Here is a 17053-nt window from a genome sequence, read left to right on the forward strand (position 1 = left end):
TTACATCACATCGGACATGCGCTGTGAATGCCTTTTAGAACTGAGTCTAGGTTGCACTGTACTGAAGGGACAAGGTCAAAGTCCTTTAAATTTTGTCATAACAGAACAGATGTATGCCAATGAATATATAGGCCTATTTAATATATGTAGTTTAAACCAACTCAAGTTTCGAAATCGAAAAAGTATCTTATTAAATCAAATTCCAAAATACCATATAGAAAGCACGCATGCGACAAGTGACCAGCGGGCGGAATCTCATGAAAACGTGTTTGAAATAATACCCAAACGTAAATATAAATAATGAAGAGATATAAAGTAATAATAATAATAATAATAATAATAATAATAATAATAATTTAGCTGAAAATAGTTTTCTATACTACATAAATTGTTCTCTAAAATTAAATGTGTAGCAGTCACTTTTGCCAATAGAGGGCGCAAGCAACACATTCAATACAGTGCAAGTTCTTCCAGTTTAAACTCAAATCAGGCAATTATGGACCTATGTAGGTATTTCAATTATGTAGTTATTGCAACGTAAAACATTAATAATTGGAAGAACAAATATTTGACTGACCACCCTCAATGTCATTTTAGAACTGAGACTCAGGTGAAAGTTCAGAGGAAACATTTTGATTAAAAAAGCATGAGTAATTAAGTAATTAAGCATGAGTAATTAATTGAGTTTTTACACAGTACATAAGTATTTTTTCTGTGACAAAATGTTTAATCCCTAGATGTGCATATATACATAGATGTGGACACATTCAGTACTGTGTCAAGATTTGTTTCATAATCTATTATTTTCATTTGTTATCTGCTAAATAAATGTAAATGTAAATTTGTATATTGTTGGGGAGGGTGGCCATCCTGCTTTATGGTTCATGTCCAAAAATGGCATCGTATTACAGAATATATTTAAAACCCTGTAAATGTGTTTATACAGTACGTTAATAATAAATATTACTTCACTGTACTAAATCCCTCGTTTTTAGAGGGAGTTGCGAATAGTTTTCTATGTTTTACATTTTCTATATTTTGCATTATTTTTTGAAATTGTAGCCTCTAGACGGGGTGTAACCAACAGACGGAGTGGTTTGTTTAATTGTTATAACTACAGACAGATATTTTCAATTTTGGCGAGTAGTGAAATGAAATGTAATATTTCTAATAGTCTGTTTTTGAAAATTCTGAAAATATATTTGCTAAAAATGTACTCTACAGTCGTTTGACTATTTCCATAATTTTATGCAGGCTACTAACACAAAAACGTTCTTTCAGTTCAACGCAGTCCTGCGTATAAATAAATAAATAAACAAGTAGTCCTGAAAGGTGCGTAGTGGCTGGCTGAACTTTAGGCGAGCTATATAGCTACGTAATGCATCTACGAATGACTTTGAGTTTGGGGTCATTAACTCCTCGAAACTACTTAGCTTCGACAAATTCTTATAATCTTGAAATGGACATATCCTTGCCCAGCCCCCTCGGTGACAAGTGTTTTGGCACTGCTTTTAAAAGTGCCATGTTGCAGGGTAAGGATTGGATTGTATTTTTGGAACCGTGTGGGGATCTGATAGCCTTGTTGGGTCCGTTATAACATTTCCAACGTTCCTTTAGCTCAGCAAGGGGAAAGCGGCAGTAAGGGGAGGCAGGGAGTGGGGACAGGGGCTTTCCGTAGCCTCCTCTTTAACCATGAAAAAAACCCGGGCAGGTCGATTGACATTTTAGAGAGATGTTTGGAAAACCATGCAACCAAATAAGAAAAAAAATTGTTACCGAAACAAGAAGAGCGACCCATTTCTGCACGATTTAAAGAGGCACGGCATCGTCAACCCGAATTAGCAAAATACATGCGAAGAAGTTGATGATAACTTTGAAACTACAAGGAAACACAGATTAAATGATCCTACAGAACTAAGAATAAACGAAGAAACGAGCCATTCTGACGTGTGAAGATAGTTGTGAGAATATATCCGAATACAATACGGCCATATGAATATTATATAGCCCATATATTTGAAAGGATATTAGAAGACATAACAATTAATAAAGCATTTGCGAATGACAGGTACGGGGGAAGATCAATTTGACAAGATCTTTTTACAGATTAAAACTAGCATTTCGATTTGAATCGCTTAATTACAATTTTAAAGCGTATTGACGGTATATTATGAAAGAAATATGAGCGGGGGTCGCTTTGAGTTTGATGACGGCGGAGCTTATTGTGGTGGCTGGGAAGGTGGTAAAGCACACGGGCACGGAATCTGCACAGGACCCAAAGGACAAGGAGAGTTTTCCGGCTCCTGGAATTATGGCTTTGAAGTTGTTGGAGTCTACACTTGGCCCAGTGGGAACACGTACGAGGGTTACTGGTCCCAGGGGAAGCGCCATGGTCTTGGCGTCGAAACCAAGGGACACTGGATCTACAAAGGAGAATGGACGCACGGTTTCAAAGGTAGATACGGCACGCGACTAAGCCAAGGGAGCGGCGCAAAGTATGAAGGAACATGGAATAACGGTTTGCAAGATGGATATGGAACAGAAACTTACGCAGATGGAGGTGAGCAAAGATAACTTCTAAGATATCTGAGGGACTCTTACTCGTTTAGGACACTGCACCTCGTAAAACCTCATACTAAATACTCGTAGATGGATTTTATTATGAATTCATTAATTCGTTGATTCATTCATTCATTTGGCTGATATTATCTAACAATGTGTATTAAAAACAGTTCTCAGGAGTAAAAAAAAAAAAAAAAATCAATTGAGCTTCATTGAGCACCAAGCTGATATTGACATGTATCAGCAAAGAATGTTAGCTGAAAGGGTTGGTCCTTATCTTTCTGTGGAGAGAGATGGTTTTTATCCTACAACAAAGCTTATCACCACGTCATTAAAGCCAATATTTAATTTATCACTTTAACTGCTCTGAATTTTCAATATCGCTGTCTAGTGATTATTGAGAGGCTGTTGAACCTGGTGAATAAAACCCTGGAGCAGGTTGGATTTGTCACTATTCAGTCTTCATTCCTTCAAATAAATAACCCACTTGGGATTTGATGTCTTCAGGATATACCATTTTTCTCTACATAGCTAGTGAAACTTTATGCACAAAGGAAAATGGTGCAAAGCAACGTGTTTTCAACATGTTTTTGTCAGCTGTACAGAAAGAAAACAAAACAGAGAATTTTTTTGTAGTCACTCTAAACAGGGCATGATTCTTATTTGCATGCATGTCTACCCACTGCCTCAGACACCTCAGCTCAAATCATTTATGATTGGTTCCTTTAAGTGGCAACTTGAGTGTGAAGCAGTGAGCCATGGACCCCTGCGTGTTGCCACAGATGGCCCTTGGTGTCATGCCCATCAATAGGAAAACAGTTGCCAGTGAAAAGTAATGGAGGGAAGCAAGTTAGAGGTGTCAATACTGGTGTATTCTGCAATCTGTGTTGCTGAATAGGCTAGACTATGATTACAAATGATTAATTCATGGTCGTTTAACGGTCTGTAGTTCAAGGTCAAAGTTCAGATGTCTTCCTTGAACAATGCGTAATATACAATGTGTGCTGATGGGAATCACAGAACTAATAATGCAATATTACAGTTACATTAAAATATAATAATGCAATGTTATGGGGATAAACAGGGAAAAGATTTGGACACTGATGGACAAAGTACCTATGCCAAATGTCTGAGCAGTAAATATGTGGTCTTTTTCAGTCTGTTAAGATAGAACTTTCAGAATGTGTATACAACAATATATGATGCACCAATCAAACAAACAATTTAGCAATTAGTGACAATTGTCTCTGCCACTGGATGACAAAGAAACATTTATGAACTATGATTAGTGGGCATACTGTATGTAAAGTGGAACTTTTGTGTATTGTTCTTAGTGAAGCATGTAACACAAATGCTCTAGTGAAAATATTATGTTCTTAATGCAGAAATAGAGGTTTTGAATGTTGATGTCAAGCTATGGCAGTGGATACCAATGGCTGTCCGTATCTTCCCATCATCTCTTCAGTAGATGGTGCAATAGATTTTGGCAAATAACACATAAACACGTGTCTGACTGCCACACAACCAAAATGAACCAGTGGCAAAACAAAAGGACGGCAAATGATGTCCTACCCACCCATGACAACCTTAGGCAAACACAATATGGCTATGTTAGACAAATCGGTTCTAATGTTTATTTAATACGAAGGCAGTCATTTACATATAATGAGCTCTTACTGTCTAGTCACCACCTGTCAATCATCTGGCTAATTTAGTTGGGCTACCACAGTGTGGCATGGGATTATTACTTCCATGGTGACTGTCTCTTAGGAATTTGTTTTGCCTGAAAAAGGCAGGAAAAGATCAAAGAAGTGCTGGAGACCAGGTAGAAGCCATCATTCTGGTTAAAAGGTTAGCATACAATTGTAAGAGAGACATCTGCTGCCTCCCTTAACTGGGGTTAGATTTGTACTGTGTTATGTGGTATTGTATCGGATTGCTTCGCTGGCTGGTGGAGGCTGTCTTTAGAAAAGGGACAGATTTGAGTGTGCCTGATAAGACTTGAATACTCCATTTAGAGATTCCAGTCTTTGCTTTTTATTGTTTTTCAGAAAAGTCTAAGCGCCATAATTGATTGCGGCTGGTGAATGTCCTCAGGGATTTGCTGATTTGATATACTGTGTGAGAATGCCTGAGAGGAAATACAGATTTCTTCTGAAGTTGTGAGGAGGCAAACAGGGGCGGCTGGGGCTCAGCATTATCGATCGTCACGTATTGCGGACCCGGGGACCTGAGTCATCAGATTTTGTGTCCGTTTGATGATTGGCATGGTGTTGCACCAGGTGTCCTGGAAATAATAATAGCGCAGGCTGTGTGCTTTTGGCCTCGCTGTCTCCGCAGGATGATGGAATCCAGACATGTGTCTACCCCTGCATGAGGAACCCGAGCCCTCCGTTTCAGAGGCATAAATAACCAGACTGGCTCCGACACGCACTCACCCTCACAGCTACTATATATGATGGTGCTTGACGTTAACTCTGGGCACTTAAACACATAGTGCACATTAGCTGTGGTCTGGGGTAAGGCTTTTGCTAACAATGGTGATCGGCACCATTGTGCTTGCAAATCAGTGGTGGGCACCCTAAATTCCTTAGATACAAATCGTGGTTGTAAACTGGTTTAACTGTTGCATGACAATTAAGTTTGGCCCAGCATTACTACTAAATCCTACATTAAACTCATAATGCAAGACACATGCTACTGCTGACCTGAGATTTTCAGCATCCACAAACCATGGAACTATCCTACAAACTACCCCACCAATGAAGAGTGATTACCCTGTAGCCCACAACCTAACAGACTGCTAATTCATGCCTGATGACTTGAACACACCTCACTGTAAATGTGGGTAGTATTTATTTTTGTACTCAAGTCTTTTCCAGTTCTACCTGATTGACTCTTTGTTAGGGGTCAGGGAAACATTTTCAGTTTTTCCCAGATTGGCCCTGGTTGTAAAATGAGCTATGTTAAATAAATCTTCTTATTGTTATATTTGTCTATATTGTACTCTATAAAATCTCAGTGATGTTTTTCTGTGATTGATTATTTTAGTTTAGCTGTATTTTAGTTATTAGTTTAGTTGTATTTTAGTTTAGTATGAAATGGAAGGGAATTGTGTATGCAGGCTGGACAGAATAACTTTGCAACTGCAAATATAGGAATTAAATATGGGAGCTGTGTTGACTGTCCCACTTGAATGCATTCACCCCAAGAATTCTATCAAACCATGTTGTTGAGAACCGAGTATGCTTGGTGTCTCTTCTTGCAGTAGCTGCAAACTGAATCTTCAATTCAATTACAGATGTTCTGTGCTCTTGTTTCAGCTGTCACCAGGAACATTTCTGTTGAAAATAGAAAGGACAGTAATATTCTGGGAGGATTTTGAAAAGCTATCTGAAGTATGTTCATGCTCTAATTTTTTTGTAGCTGGTTACCTTCAAGAAAACATTACAGTCAAATGGCTATTTGCTTTCTCTTGTGTTTCTTTATTTTTTACATTATTAATATTCTTCTACAAAACCTTGCTTTAACACCAAAATGTATATATCTATATATGTCTCTGATATGGTTCAAGTGGCAAGATCAGTATTGAAAGAGTTATTTTATCTTCTCAATCAATACTTTTTATGAAATCCTTCAGCATATGATGTGCTTAAATATTTGATGTGGCTGGTGCTATTTTTGGTTGTGACCAAGCAGCCCTAGAAACAGCAGTGTCCCTCATGCAGTGAGCAACTGTGAGCAACCAAATGAGGTCCCCCAAAGTAACAACAGTACATTTGTTTTACCAGTAGGTGGCAAAAAGTCTGCAATAAGGGGACACATCACAGTAGTCATAGTTACTGAGGAATGTGATTTGTACTTTTTTGTTAATGGGTGACGCAGTGACTGGTATTCACAGGTTTTTGTTTATTTGGAGAAATACGAAGAAACAGGCTGTTCCATCTAATATCACATTTACATCCCTTCATTTTTGACAGGGCAGCCATGGGAGTGTCATTGATGTGTTTTAGATTATTACCATGGATCTTTCAAATGTGATAGATGATGAAAGGATTCTTCAATTTGTGTCTGTGTGAGGGGGTAGGGGTTGTAAATGATTTGTATGACAATACTTCCATAGCCCATGTGATAGCATTATGGTTATTTTATTTGTAAATCAGTCATTTACATCAAATATACAAGTTGTGGCAATTGAGGAGCAGTACCTCTGCCTAGACTCACAGGCCAAGTTTTTTCAAGAGCTTTTTATTCATAGGTTCACTTAGAGTCCACGTTTTAGGGGAGATGATGTGTTAATATGACATATTTCTCCTCATGTTTACAAAGTTCTCATTTTATTAAATCATATAGTACACTCAAAGGTCTTATTATTATGTTTATATTATTATGTTTCAGAGCATATGCTTTTATTCAGGGTGCTCAACATGGCTTACATTTTACATTATCAGTTTACACAGCTGGATATTTGTTGAGGCAATTTAGGTCAAGTGCCTTCCTGAAGTATTCAGCAGCTATGCCTCACCAAGGAGGTGAGCTGAACCTGCTGCTTTCTGGTTAGAAGTCCAGTTTTGTACCCATCATTACTTCACTGTTTGATTATCATTTTGATCTGTTTCCTTTTTGATCTGTTTCCCCTAACTGTGTAAAGTGAGTCTTTCACATCAGCAGTACTGTCTGATATTGCATACCTTTGTTTAGGTGTTCTTCACATTTCTGTGGAAAAGCCGTGCCTGTGCTGATACACAGCCTGAATGCAGGTGGTTAGTGTTTCTGCATGCATTCACCTGCTCACTGTGTCTTTTCAGGCACCTACCAGGGCCAGTTCACCAGCGGCATGCGGCACGGGTATGGCGTCCGTCAGAGCGTGCCGTACGGCATGGCGGCAGTGGTGCGCTCCCCCCTGCGCACCTCCCTTACCTCCCTGCGCAGCGAGCACGGCAACGGCACCGTGCCACAGCAGGACGTCCCCGTCATCACTGCCACCAACGCTGCCGGCCAGGAGACGCCTGTCAACACGCCACACGTGCACTTCGGCCCTTCCCGCGGCGGCTTCGCCCTCAGCCTGCACGCCGACCCTGCACTGGCCCAGCCCAAGAAGAAGGGGCTGTTCCGCCGCGGCTCACTGCTTGGCAAGCTTACCAAGTCGGAGTCACGCACCTCTCTCTCCAGCCAGAAGAGCAAGATCAGCTTCCTGCGGAGCGAGTCAGCGCTCAGCTCCACCGCCAGTGACGCCAACTCTACCATTAGCCTGGGCGAGGAGAGCGAGGCGGGCGACAACTTCCCACCCGTGGAGGCCGACATTGACGCCACCACCACCGAGGTCTACATGGGCGAGTGGAAGAATGACAAACGCTCGGGCTATGGCGTGAGCGAGCGCTCCAGTGGCCTCAAGTACGAGGGCGAGTGGTTGGACAACCAGCGGCACGGCTACGGCTGCACCACATTCGCTGAGGGTGGCAAGGAGGAGGGCAAGTACATGAACAACATGCTGGTGAAAGCCATGAAGAAGAGGGTGATCCAGATCAAGGGCTCCAAGATCCGGCAGAAGGTTCAGCGCAGCGTGGAAGGGGCGCAGCGGGCGGCGGCCATCGCCAAGCAGAAAGCCGAGATCGCTGCCTCCAGGTAGGGGATGGCACTGCGGAGTGCAAGGAAGCAGACCGCTGCTGCTGTCACTGTTGCAGTTGCAGTTGCTACCTTCTGATACAAGCTTAAGGTGGTGACACACAGTACAATTTCAAAACTCCTGTACTGTTAGATACATATCCCACAATTCTAATATGGGTCTAGTCACTATGTGTGTCAGGCTAACTTGCAGATTGCTTGCTAGCAAGTTTCAAGACTCATAATATGTATGCTAGCTGTGTCTCCACCTCCGACAATGGCATAGGTTTCATTTCAAAAGTTGGGATGGTGGGGCACTGTTACAAGGTGATTGGGGAAAGGCATCCAATGTTTTTGTCGCTCAAAATTGGGGGGGTTAATTAAGCTCTAGTCAAGGGTGTCCCACTATCCCCCTGTAAACTATGCCTATGAACTGAAATGTAGAGCTCGTCTATCATTAAGCAGAGCAGAGGACCAACATACTCATTGAATTTGGCATCATGTAGGTCCCACTGGCAATGATTAGAAAGCCCGTAGCACCAGGGGCATGGGGATGTACTAAAGAAAACTGGGTCATTGGATCACTGGAGGTCTCCGTACAGCACAAATTAAAGTGTCAGCTTTAAAGGCGAGCCAGGACTGAGCAAGGTGGGGGGACTCTCTTGAGATGTGCGCAGGCTTGGCTGTGCTTCAAGCCCCCCTCTGTGCCCCCCAACCACCAGCCCAAAGTCTGTAGCAATGAGACAGCCAAAATGGTAATGCTGGGTAAAGGGGAGAACTGTTTATAGATGACAAGACAAAGGGCATAGGGAACAAAAAGATGCTGGGGCACATTCTTCACTGGCAGATGCAATTCACTGGCAGATGCATCCTGGTGACTCATCAATTTAAGGGCAGCAAAGGGAACTGTGGAGAGAACAGAAGTGGAGGTGATTCCTAGAAGTAGTTTAACAGCCACACACTTGCATTGGAATCATTAGAAATTCAGTCAGCTGAGGCCACCTGGAACTGTCTTTGAAGGTTTTGGGACCCAGTAGAATTGGCAGAGTTTCAAGAAAAGGGTCCCATTGTATGATAGCCCATTCCATGTAATTCGTATTGCTGGCTTGCCACGCTCTTTGTCTTTGTTGATGAGTTTCTCAGGTAAGAACGTCAATGCAGCACCAGTGTTAGCCCTGAGCAATTCCAGAGGAACACACAAGGATTCTTTTCTATGTGCATAAGATGACCTATACTCTACAAAGTGTAAAGCAGGTGTTTGCGCACAGCTGTGCCTAACTAAGTGTAACTGGGAAATATAGGATTATTAGTAAGAGAAAACACTTGTTTAAGGCATGTTTATGCATGCACTTGTTTCCCCCAAAGAGCAGTACACTTCAAGGCTTCAATGGTCATGCCATACTGTGTAAAACTATATACTGTGTCAGTGACTGTTTTTACTCTGTAGCCCTTATGGTATGAGCCTGGTGTTCAGACATAAAAAGTGGTTAGCCACTGGTTGTACGTGGTGTCAGAGGATTGTAATTGTGCATATATGCTTCAGTGCTCCTTCACAAATGTAGAGGATGTGGTGGAGAGGGGAGTTTAGTGTGTACAATTGACGATTCCAAAGTTCAATGTTACAGACAGTGCAGTAGAAATACTTTCTTTCAAAAATTTGGTAGGACACTTCCTGAAACAGTAGAAAAACTTCCTGTTTTTCTATATTTAAACCACCAACAGTCCCAGATTTATTGAGCTGAAATTAAAATAGTTATTCAAGTTATAGTTATTGCATCTAGAATGCTTTTCCCCATTTTGTTTTTGTACCTGAATGCTCACATGCACCATATATCAGCTGAGGGGTAAAATGGGGGATAATTAGATGGCCAGCTTGGGAATTTAGCCAGGTTGCCAGGGAACCCATGAATGTTTGTGAGAAGTGGTGTGGGATCTCTATTGACCACAAGGAGAGAGAACATCAGAATAACATCTCTTGTAGCTCAGTGTCTTCATCACCACATTCAGGCATATTCTTGCAACTTCCACAAAGACCAGACTTCAGAGAACTCAGAGAACTTCAGAGGCCCAGAGGAAAAACTGCCCCCACTGAGTCACCAAGACATCCAGCAATAACCCAAGAGATCTTCTATCCATAAAGTAACCAATCCTGGCCCAACTTAGAGGGGATCACAGGGTGGTTGGGTGCTCTTTTGTTTCGGACCTTTATGAGAAGATTGAGAAAATAAGATCTTACAAACCTTGGTTCTTCCCACCACAGTAAAAAACGTGTTTTTATACTGTATCATGGATGCCTGTGCAAACTGTTCTTGATTATTTCCAAAACAGCCATTGCAAGGAATCTGACCTTTAAGATGGGTTTTATCACTGCCAAAGACAAGGCATCTGCCATTTGGAATATGTAACTTGTGGGTCCCCTTGGACTGAATGTGGGATTACTGAATGTGTTGAAACTTGAATGTTGAAATCACTCAAGTCTAAACACTTGCCTAGATTCTTTGCCCAACATTAAGGACAAATCACATTGTATGAAAACAAAATTCAGGCCTTGACTGGAACAGTATCCCACCCAAAACAACAATATATTAAAGTCAGGGAGACCATATGACAAGACCACTGACATAATCACTGAGCCAAACCCTTAGCACCCAAAGGCATGCTGATTTCTAAATGCTGTAACTTTGATTCTGAACGTTGATCCCATTTAACTTTGTTTGTATTGATGTCCTGCCAGTGAATGAATCCTTTGCTTCTCAAAACAGAGCAAAGGGCAATATCTACTGAATGAGAGAGAGTTTGTCACAGAGCAGTGTGTGGCAGAAAAGGGAAGCACTCCTCCAGATACAGTGAAGCCGAGAGCACTGTTGTGTCTCGCAGCTTAATCAGCCTTACCTGACCTAGACAAACTCAAAGTAGAGAAATTCACACACCAAAGGCCGACTTTCCAGCTGTGTGCACATCTCCATACAAGGTATTGACCTCTTGTCAAAGGTAACGGGGGCGGGGGTAAAATTCATCTGACGTTTTTTACGGTAAGAATACGAATGATGAAGTGCAGATCCTGTCCTGGATTAGCTGGGCGTGTAAATATTATACCACTGAGGCAAACAGCGTCACCAGACCTAAGGCCCCTTGCATCATTCCCGCAGACAGACAGAAGCCTGTGGACTCCATTAATAGGCATGATTTAACAGGCGGGAGCCTGCTTACATTTGCATTCAGACACACAGCTTTGGGAGTTTATTATGTAGGAGAGCTCAGCTTGATAAACCAATTGTCAATATTTATGTGTTTTGCACAACAAAATCACCCAAGCCTCTGTAGCCTCTGTTGGTGATTACAATGCAAGAGAATGTACAAGATTAAAAGCCATCAGTGCATGTCCTTCAAAAACAATAAAACCTAGGGCAGCGTTTCCCAAACCCCGTGTCCTCCATGTTTTAGATCTCTCCCTGCTCCAACACAGCTGATTCAAATGATGAACTTGTTATGAACTCCTGAAGCTGCTTACTAACAAACTGATCATTTAAATTAGTTGTGTTGGAGCAGGGAGAGATCTAAAACATGCAGGACAAGGGGTCCTCCAGGAGAGGTTTGGGAAACGCTGACCTACGGAAAGTGCCTTGTAAGGGCCATTGACTTGATATGTGGTGACTTAGTGAGTCCACTTTCTCAGAAGTTAATTTAAAATATTTTGTTACATTTTTTACAAAAAACCTAAGTTGCTCAGTTGGTGGAGATACTTGCTCTGAATGTACACTGAGCCCTTTTGCCCAGCTCATTGCTCACTCAGGACTGAGCTGTGTCATTAGCCAAAAATGGTGAGCAGTCTACAGCACCAGGACACAACTGGCCTCTCCCTGCCAAGGTCACTGCTGTATAAGTGCCTCCTAGTGACTCACCTGGCACCTGCAGGTTTCTGGGTTATCATCAGTGAGAGAGGCACTCCTCCTCCAAATCAGCACTATTTCCTTTGTAGTACACTGTGTCCCTTGCAGTGTAAAAAACATGGCATTACAGACAGGTGCATTGGGGGGGGGGGGGGGGGGTAACTGTTAGTCAAGTGTGGTTAAAGTACACTACTAATTGTTATTTCAGATCACACATTATAGCCTGTATTCCATTATTATGAACTAAGCCCTTATTTATTTTTATGTTAATAGAGTGTAGCACAGGTGTACATGATTCCTTGAGAGCCACGGACTGGTCACTTCATATGGTCTGTTCAGCTTCTTAAAAGGATTGAAATGGTGTAAACATTGAACATCAAATTAAAACGCCATGTTGCAGGCAAAACAAGGCATTCTCCAACACACAGGACAGGATAGAGGAACCCAGCATCTGTGTACTGACAAGAATCATGGAAAGACAACCAGCATTCTTGCATTTCAACACATTTTTGTGCAAGTTTTGCAGTATGAAATTCTAAAACAAGGAGTTCAAATTAACTGCCAGTTTAATCCTCACTTTGATTAAAGAATTCAGAGGAATGTTACTTATTCATTACTGACAGTTTATTTGTTTATTTAGATGTATATATATTTAGAAGTATAGTTCAGAAGAAATCAAGATTTGCTTGAACTGAAGGACAGACTAGATTTTAGTTGCCTGTAAATTGAAATATAGCCATGTTGTGTTTGGTATTTTCATATTTGCATTTGTATTTTTGTCTCTTAAAATAAATAAATAAATTAGTACACCACCAATGAGTGAATGAGGATATGAAGTTCTTCATCAACATGGTAATGCATATTTTTGGGAAATGTGTCCCTTCATTCAGCTATATGTCATAGCTGAATGAAGGTATAATGGATGTTTTAATAGTTAATACACAAACTGGCTATGCAGATACACCAAAGATACCAGAATGTGAATGGTTGCAGATTATTTTTTCTTTTGTTTGAGTTCATGTCATAATGCTTTTGTCTCAGTGACCCAGTGTATTCATAGCTGAAATGTCTTATAGGACATCAAAATGTATATTTCAGCTGTGCCGGTCAGTGAGGTTAACTGCACAGTAATATCTCTGCACCTTGGTGACAGATATTGAATTCCAGCTGGCAGCAAAGCAATGACAGACTGTTCAGCAGTAGAATATGTGTGCGTGACCATGTGTACTGTGTATGTGTACTGTGTACACACACACACACGCGCAAGTAAAGGGGAGGAATGGAACCTGAATTTTACTCACAAACCTTTGAGGGTGAGAGCTGACTGAGCAGCCCAAAAAGCATAGCTGTGAAAGGGGAGAGGTCGACATTTTAACATGGATGATAGATTGGTTTTGGACAAGGAGGGGCTGCCAGGAGCGCAAATGCCCTTCACCCGCTGTCAATCAAATAGGTGATGTAAAGTGTGTCCCCGTCAAGGACAGTGCAGGGGTGCCCCTCTTTCCAGGGTACCCACCGTTGTAATGAAGTCAGAGGGGTATAAATACAGTCTGCCCATTGAGAACTCGGACATAGGATTAGCCATGGGGCTCCCTCTGAACTTTCAGTATTCTTGAGTCGTCCCCGTGGTGGTGGCGGGGGCACGGGCAGAGGGCAGGGTCAGGGGCGGGGCTGGAAAGAGAGTCTCCTAGGAGACCTCTCCGCCCGGTGTAAATGACGCACATGGGTCGGGTGTCAGGAAGAGGGCCTGCCCAAAAAAGGATAGGCATAAGGCTGCTGTATCACACACACTGGGAATGCAACAGCTGATCGCTCTGTCTCCCCTGCTCTCTGTCAGAGCCCCAGGCAAACAGGAAGATATTTTAGTGGTTTTTCACCACTTTACCTGTCTGAATATTCCACTGTTTTAATATCACTGAATGATTACTTGCATCAGTTTTTAAATGCTTGATAACTCATGAAAAAAATGTTTCATTCTTTGTCATTCACATTCAAGAGGGAGAACCCAAGAACCCTGTACAAATTAAGTCATTCAGTGATATTGTTTCCTGTCTAAAAGTGGGAGTGAATGTAGATCTCTTTACCTTTATTTACAGAAAGAAATAGGTTTTCTGACAGTCAAGGCAGAAACAGAGGGGTGAACCGATTATTAAATTAAATATATTTAATGTTGGGGGTTACAGAATGTTTCAGTATCAATTTATTTAAAATGTGCATCCCTAACACTCATCCCTAGTAGTCACCCAGATTTCTCTGTGACAATCAGCTTTAAGACATCAGACACAAGTCAGAAACATAAATGTGCTCTCTGAAGTCTGTTCTTTGTGAATATAATGCGGTTATTTAGGAAATCCCAACAAGGGACTAAGTCTTAGTAGTCTTAATATAAGCTATATATGCTATATATGCCCCGCCTACCTGTCACCTGGCACTTCCCAATACTACTGTTTTTTTAATACTGATATTGTATATACAACAGCATTGTGAAAAATCATGATAACATGCATGATAACATGCTACTTGCACAGGTTTAGGTGTGTTCTCATGATACAGTGTTTCCAAGGGAGAATGTTTACTTGTGATACTTTCTTTTGACTGGTTCCACGTTTTTTGTTGCCAGGTTCCATTGGGCCATGTGCTATGGTTTATGGATTATAAGTAGAAGCAGCAGCACCAATGTAAATTTAAGCAACTGACAAGCAACAACACATTAGGGAAACATCGATAATGCTTGCATCAGCAAAGGTGTCAAATGGCTCCAAGTCTGTACATAGAGCAGGAGAGGTGAGCAGTGTATACGTGCAAAACACTTACCATTAGCTGTGTTCAGATGTTGCAAATATACGATTGCATTAATGGAGGTAATCACCTATTTTTTGCTCAAATATGAAAAAAGTAATATTTGGTCCAGTCATATATATTTGAGGTTTTCTGTACATCAGAGGATCTGCAGGAACCCCAGAGATGCCTCTGCTGGGTTAGATTTCGTGCATTCCTGGGAGGTAACAACCAACAGAATATCTCCTTCCATTTTTGTACCCTGTAAAATGGTCATTGAATAAGCCACCACAAGTGTTTTCAATTAACAATTACTGCAGGCACACCCCTCTTTTGATTAACATTTTGCATATCAATGGGAGCTTGACATTGATTTTAAAATTACCTGAAAGTATCAAAAATGAAGTTTTTTTTTTTGATGAGCTCAACATAAGATGACATTGATGTACCATGATATCCCCTAGACCATTTACTTATACCTCACCAAAATCAGTACTCTCACATGAACTCTTACTTGCTCAAATGCCTTTTAACAGACACCAAAGTGGTTCTATGACAAATTAAAACCCAGGGAAGGTGTTTGGTTGGACAGCCTTGTAAGGGTCTATTATTGCGTGCTTTACATACTGTACTTCTGGCAGAAGCTTTCCATCAGTGCTGATCTAGGACCAGTTTTGATTTTTTAACTTTATAAAAGTATAAGATTAGAACTGTGTTTGGATAATCTGGCCCTAAATCAGCAGTTATGGCCTGAGTTTAGATAAAGCTAATATAAATGTTTATTAAATCAAATTAAGGACATGCATGTACTGTACAACATCTTCATATATTTGTTCACCTCTGGAAAACCCACTACCTACAATGAGACATTCAGTGTTCTCCCCTTCAGAACTCCAATGGTACAGACCGTGATGACAGATTGCATCTCGTTATGCGCAATCTGTAGTGTAGCAGGACAAAGCACAAGCAAGCTTACTCAAGCCAAAAATCAAAACGACACTCATACCCTGGAATGTATTGAAATAAGCCTTATGCTTAACTCAGACTGCTCTCAAACCTATGTAGGATAGAAATGTTAATATGTTGAGAAAACATCTGTTTGGTCTGCGTTTTAGTGTCATCTTTATTCACTGAGATTTTTCAGAGATTGCATCCAGATCATGTTGTTGAAGGTGTCTCCAGCCTCTCCTCCTCGCAATCCTCCCAGACCTCCTCCCCTCAAGAAATAAAGAGTGTAGTCTACAAGCCCCTTTTCAGTGGAAGCCCACGGACTGTACACCGTGGGGTATTCAGGTCAGGGCCTAAAATATCAAGCTCTGTTTTAGAAGTCTGTTTGAAGTGAATCGATCGGCACTGGCCAGTGTAGAACTGAAGCCTGGGGCAGGGTGTCTCTGCCGCCTCTCTGGGAGGAGCATTCCAGCGTAGCCGCAGGTAGCCCACGCGAGAGGCCATCTGCTGTGGGCGGGGCCTCCTGTCACCTGGCAACAGTGCAGCGTGGGCTGCTGTAGCGGGAATTCAGTGAAAAGAATCAGCCAGATCATGCTGGGTAATGCTTTTAGGTTCCGGAGTTAGCCCAATTCTCCTTCACTACCTGTATTAGAGAATACACTTACCTTGTGAAAAGAAAACATTCAGGATATGGGACAAGTTCAACACTGCATGTGTAGGAGGCGACAGACTCAGCCTACGTGGATTGTTGTGCCCTTTGAAGAGAGTACATGACCTGAATTGCTACAGTAAATACACATAGATGAATCTATGAAATTAGATTCACAAAATTATGAAAGCTTTGCAAGGCAATCTGGATAATGGTGTTTTCCAAGCAAATATAGGACTAAAGGTGTAAAAAGTTGTAAATATCACCACCACCATCCTAACAAACATGTACATCAATAGCAGATTATTCTCACTAGCTATGTTAAGGGCAGCTAACGTGATGGAAGACAGGCTATGTAATGCTGAAAAAAATTGTGACGGTTTGTTTACATAAAAAGGGCATAAAACAGGTTGAGATGTTCCTTCAGTTCAAAATGAAATGGGAGGAAACCTAATGCATCGAAATATGAAAAGTACACATCCGTGCGTTGCACTGCTGGCAGGCAAGTGCCATTGACGTGGTGTAAAGGAAGAGCTCCCTCACACCATCTCCTGCTCCTTCCCATTGGCTGATGTTGGTGGCGTTTCAGCCATGGCATTGGTCAGTGTCAGGCCTGAATGGG

The 17053-nt window shown here is 41.5% G+C and overlaps 1 protein-coding gene across 1 annotated transcript in view; it reads left to right on the top strand.

The window, feature by feature from the left end:
- The first annotated feature begins 1548 nt into the window (after positions 1-1548).
- The window catches only part of jph2 (junctophilin 2), a 29618-nt gene continuing 14113 nt past the window's right edge, over positions 1549-17053 (top strand). Inside the window, exons 1-2 of the mRNA XM_036532897.1 lie at positions 1549-2560; positions 7371-8187. Coding sequence (XP_036388790.1) covers positions 2182-2560; positions 7371-8187 — 1196 coding nt within the window. The 5' untranslated portion in view covers positions 1549-2181. The remainder of the gene's footprint in view (positions 2561-7370; positions 8188-17053) is intronic.

Source organism: Megalops cyprinoides, chromosome 7 (assembly GCF_013368585.1).
Source record: "Megalops cyprinoides isolate fMegCyp1 chromosome 7, fMegCyp1.pri, whole genome shotgun sequence".
Lineage (NCBI taxonomy): Eukaryota > Metazoa > Chordata > Actinopteri > Elopiformes > Megalopidae > Megalops > Megalops cyprinoides.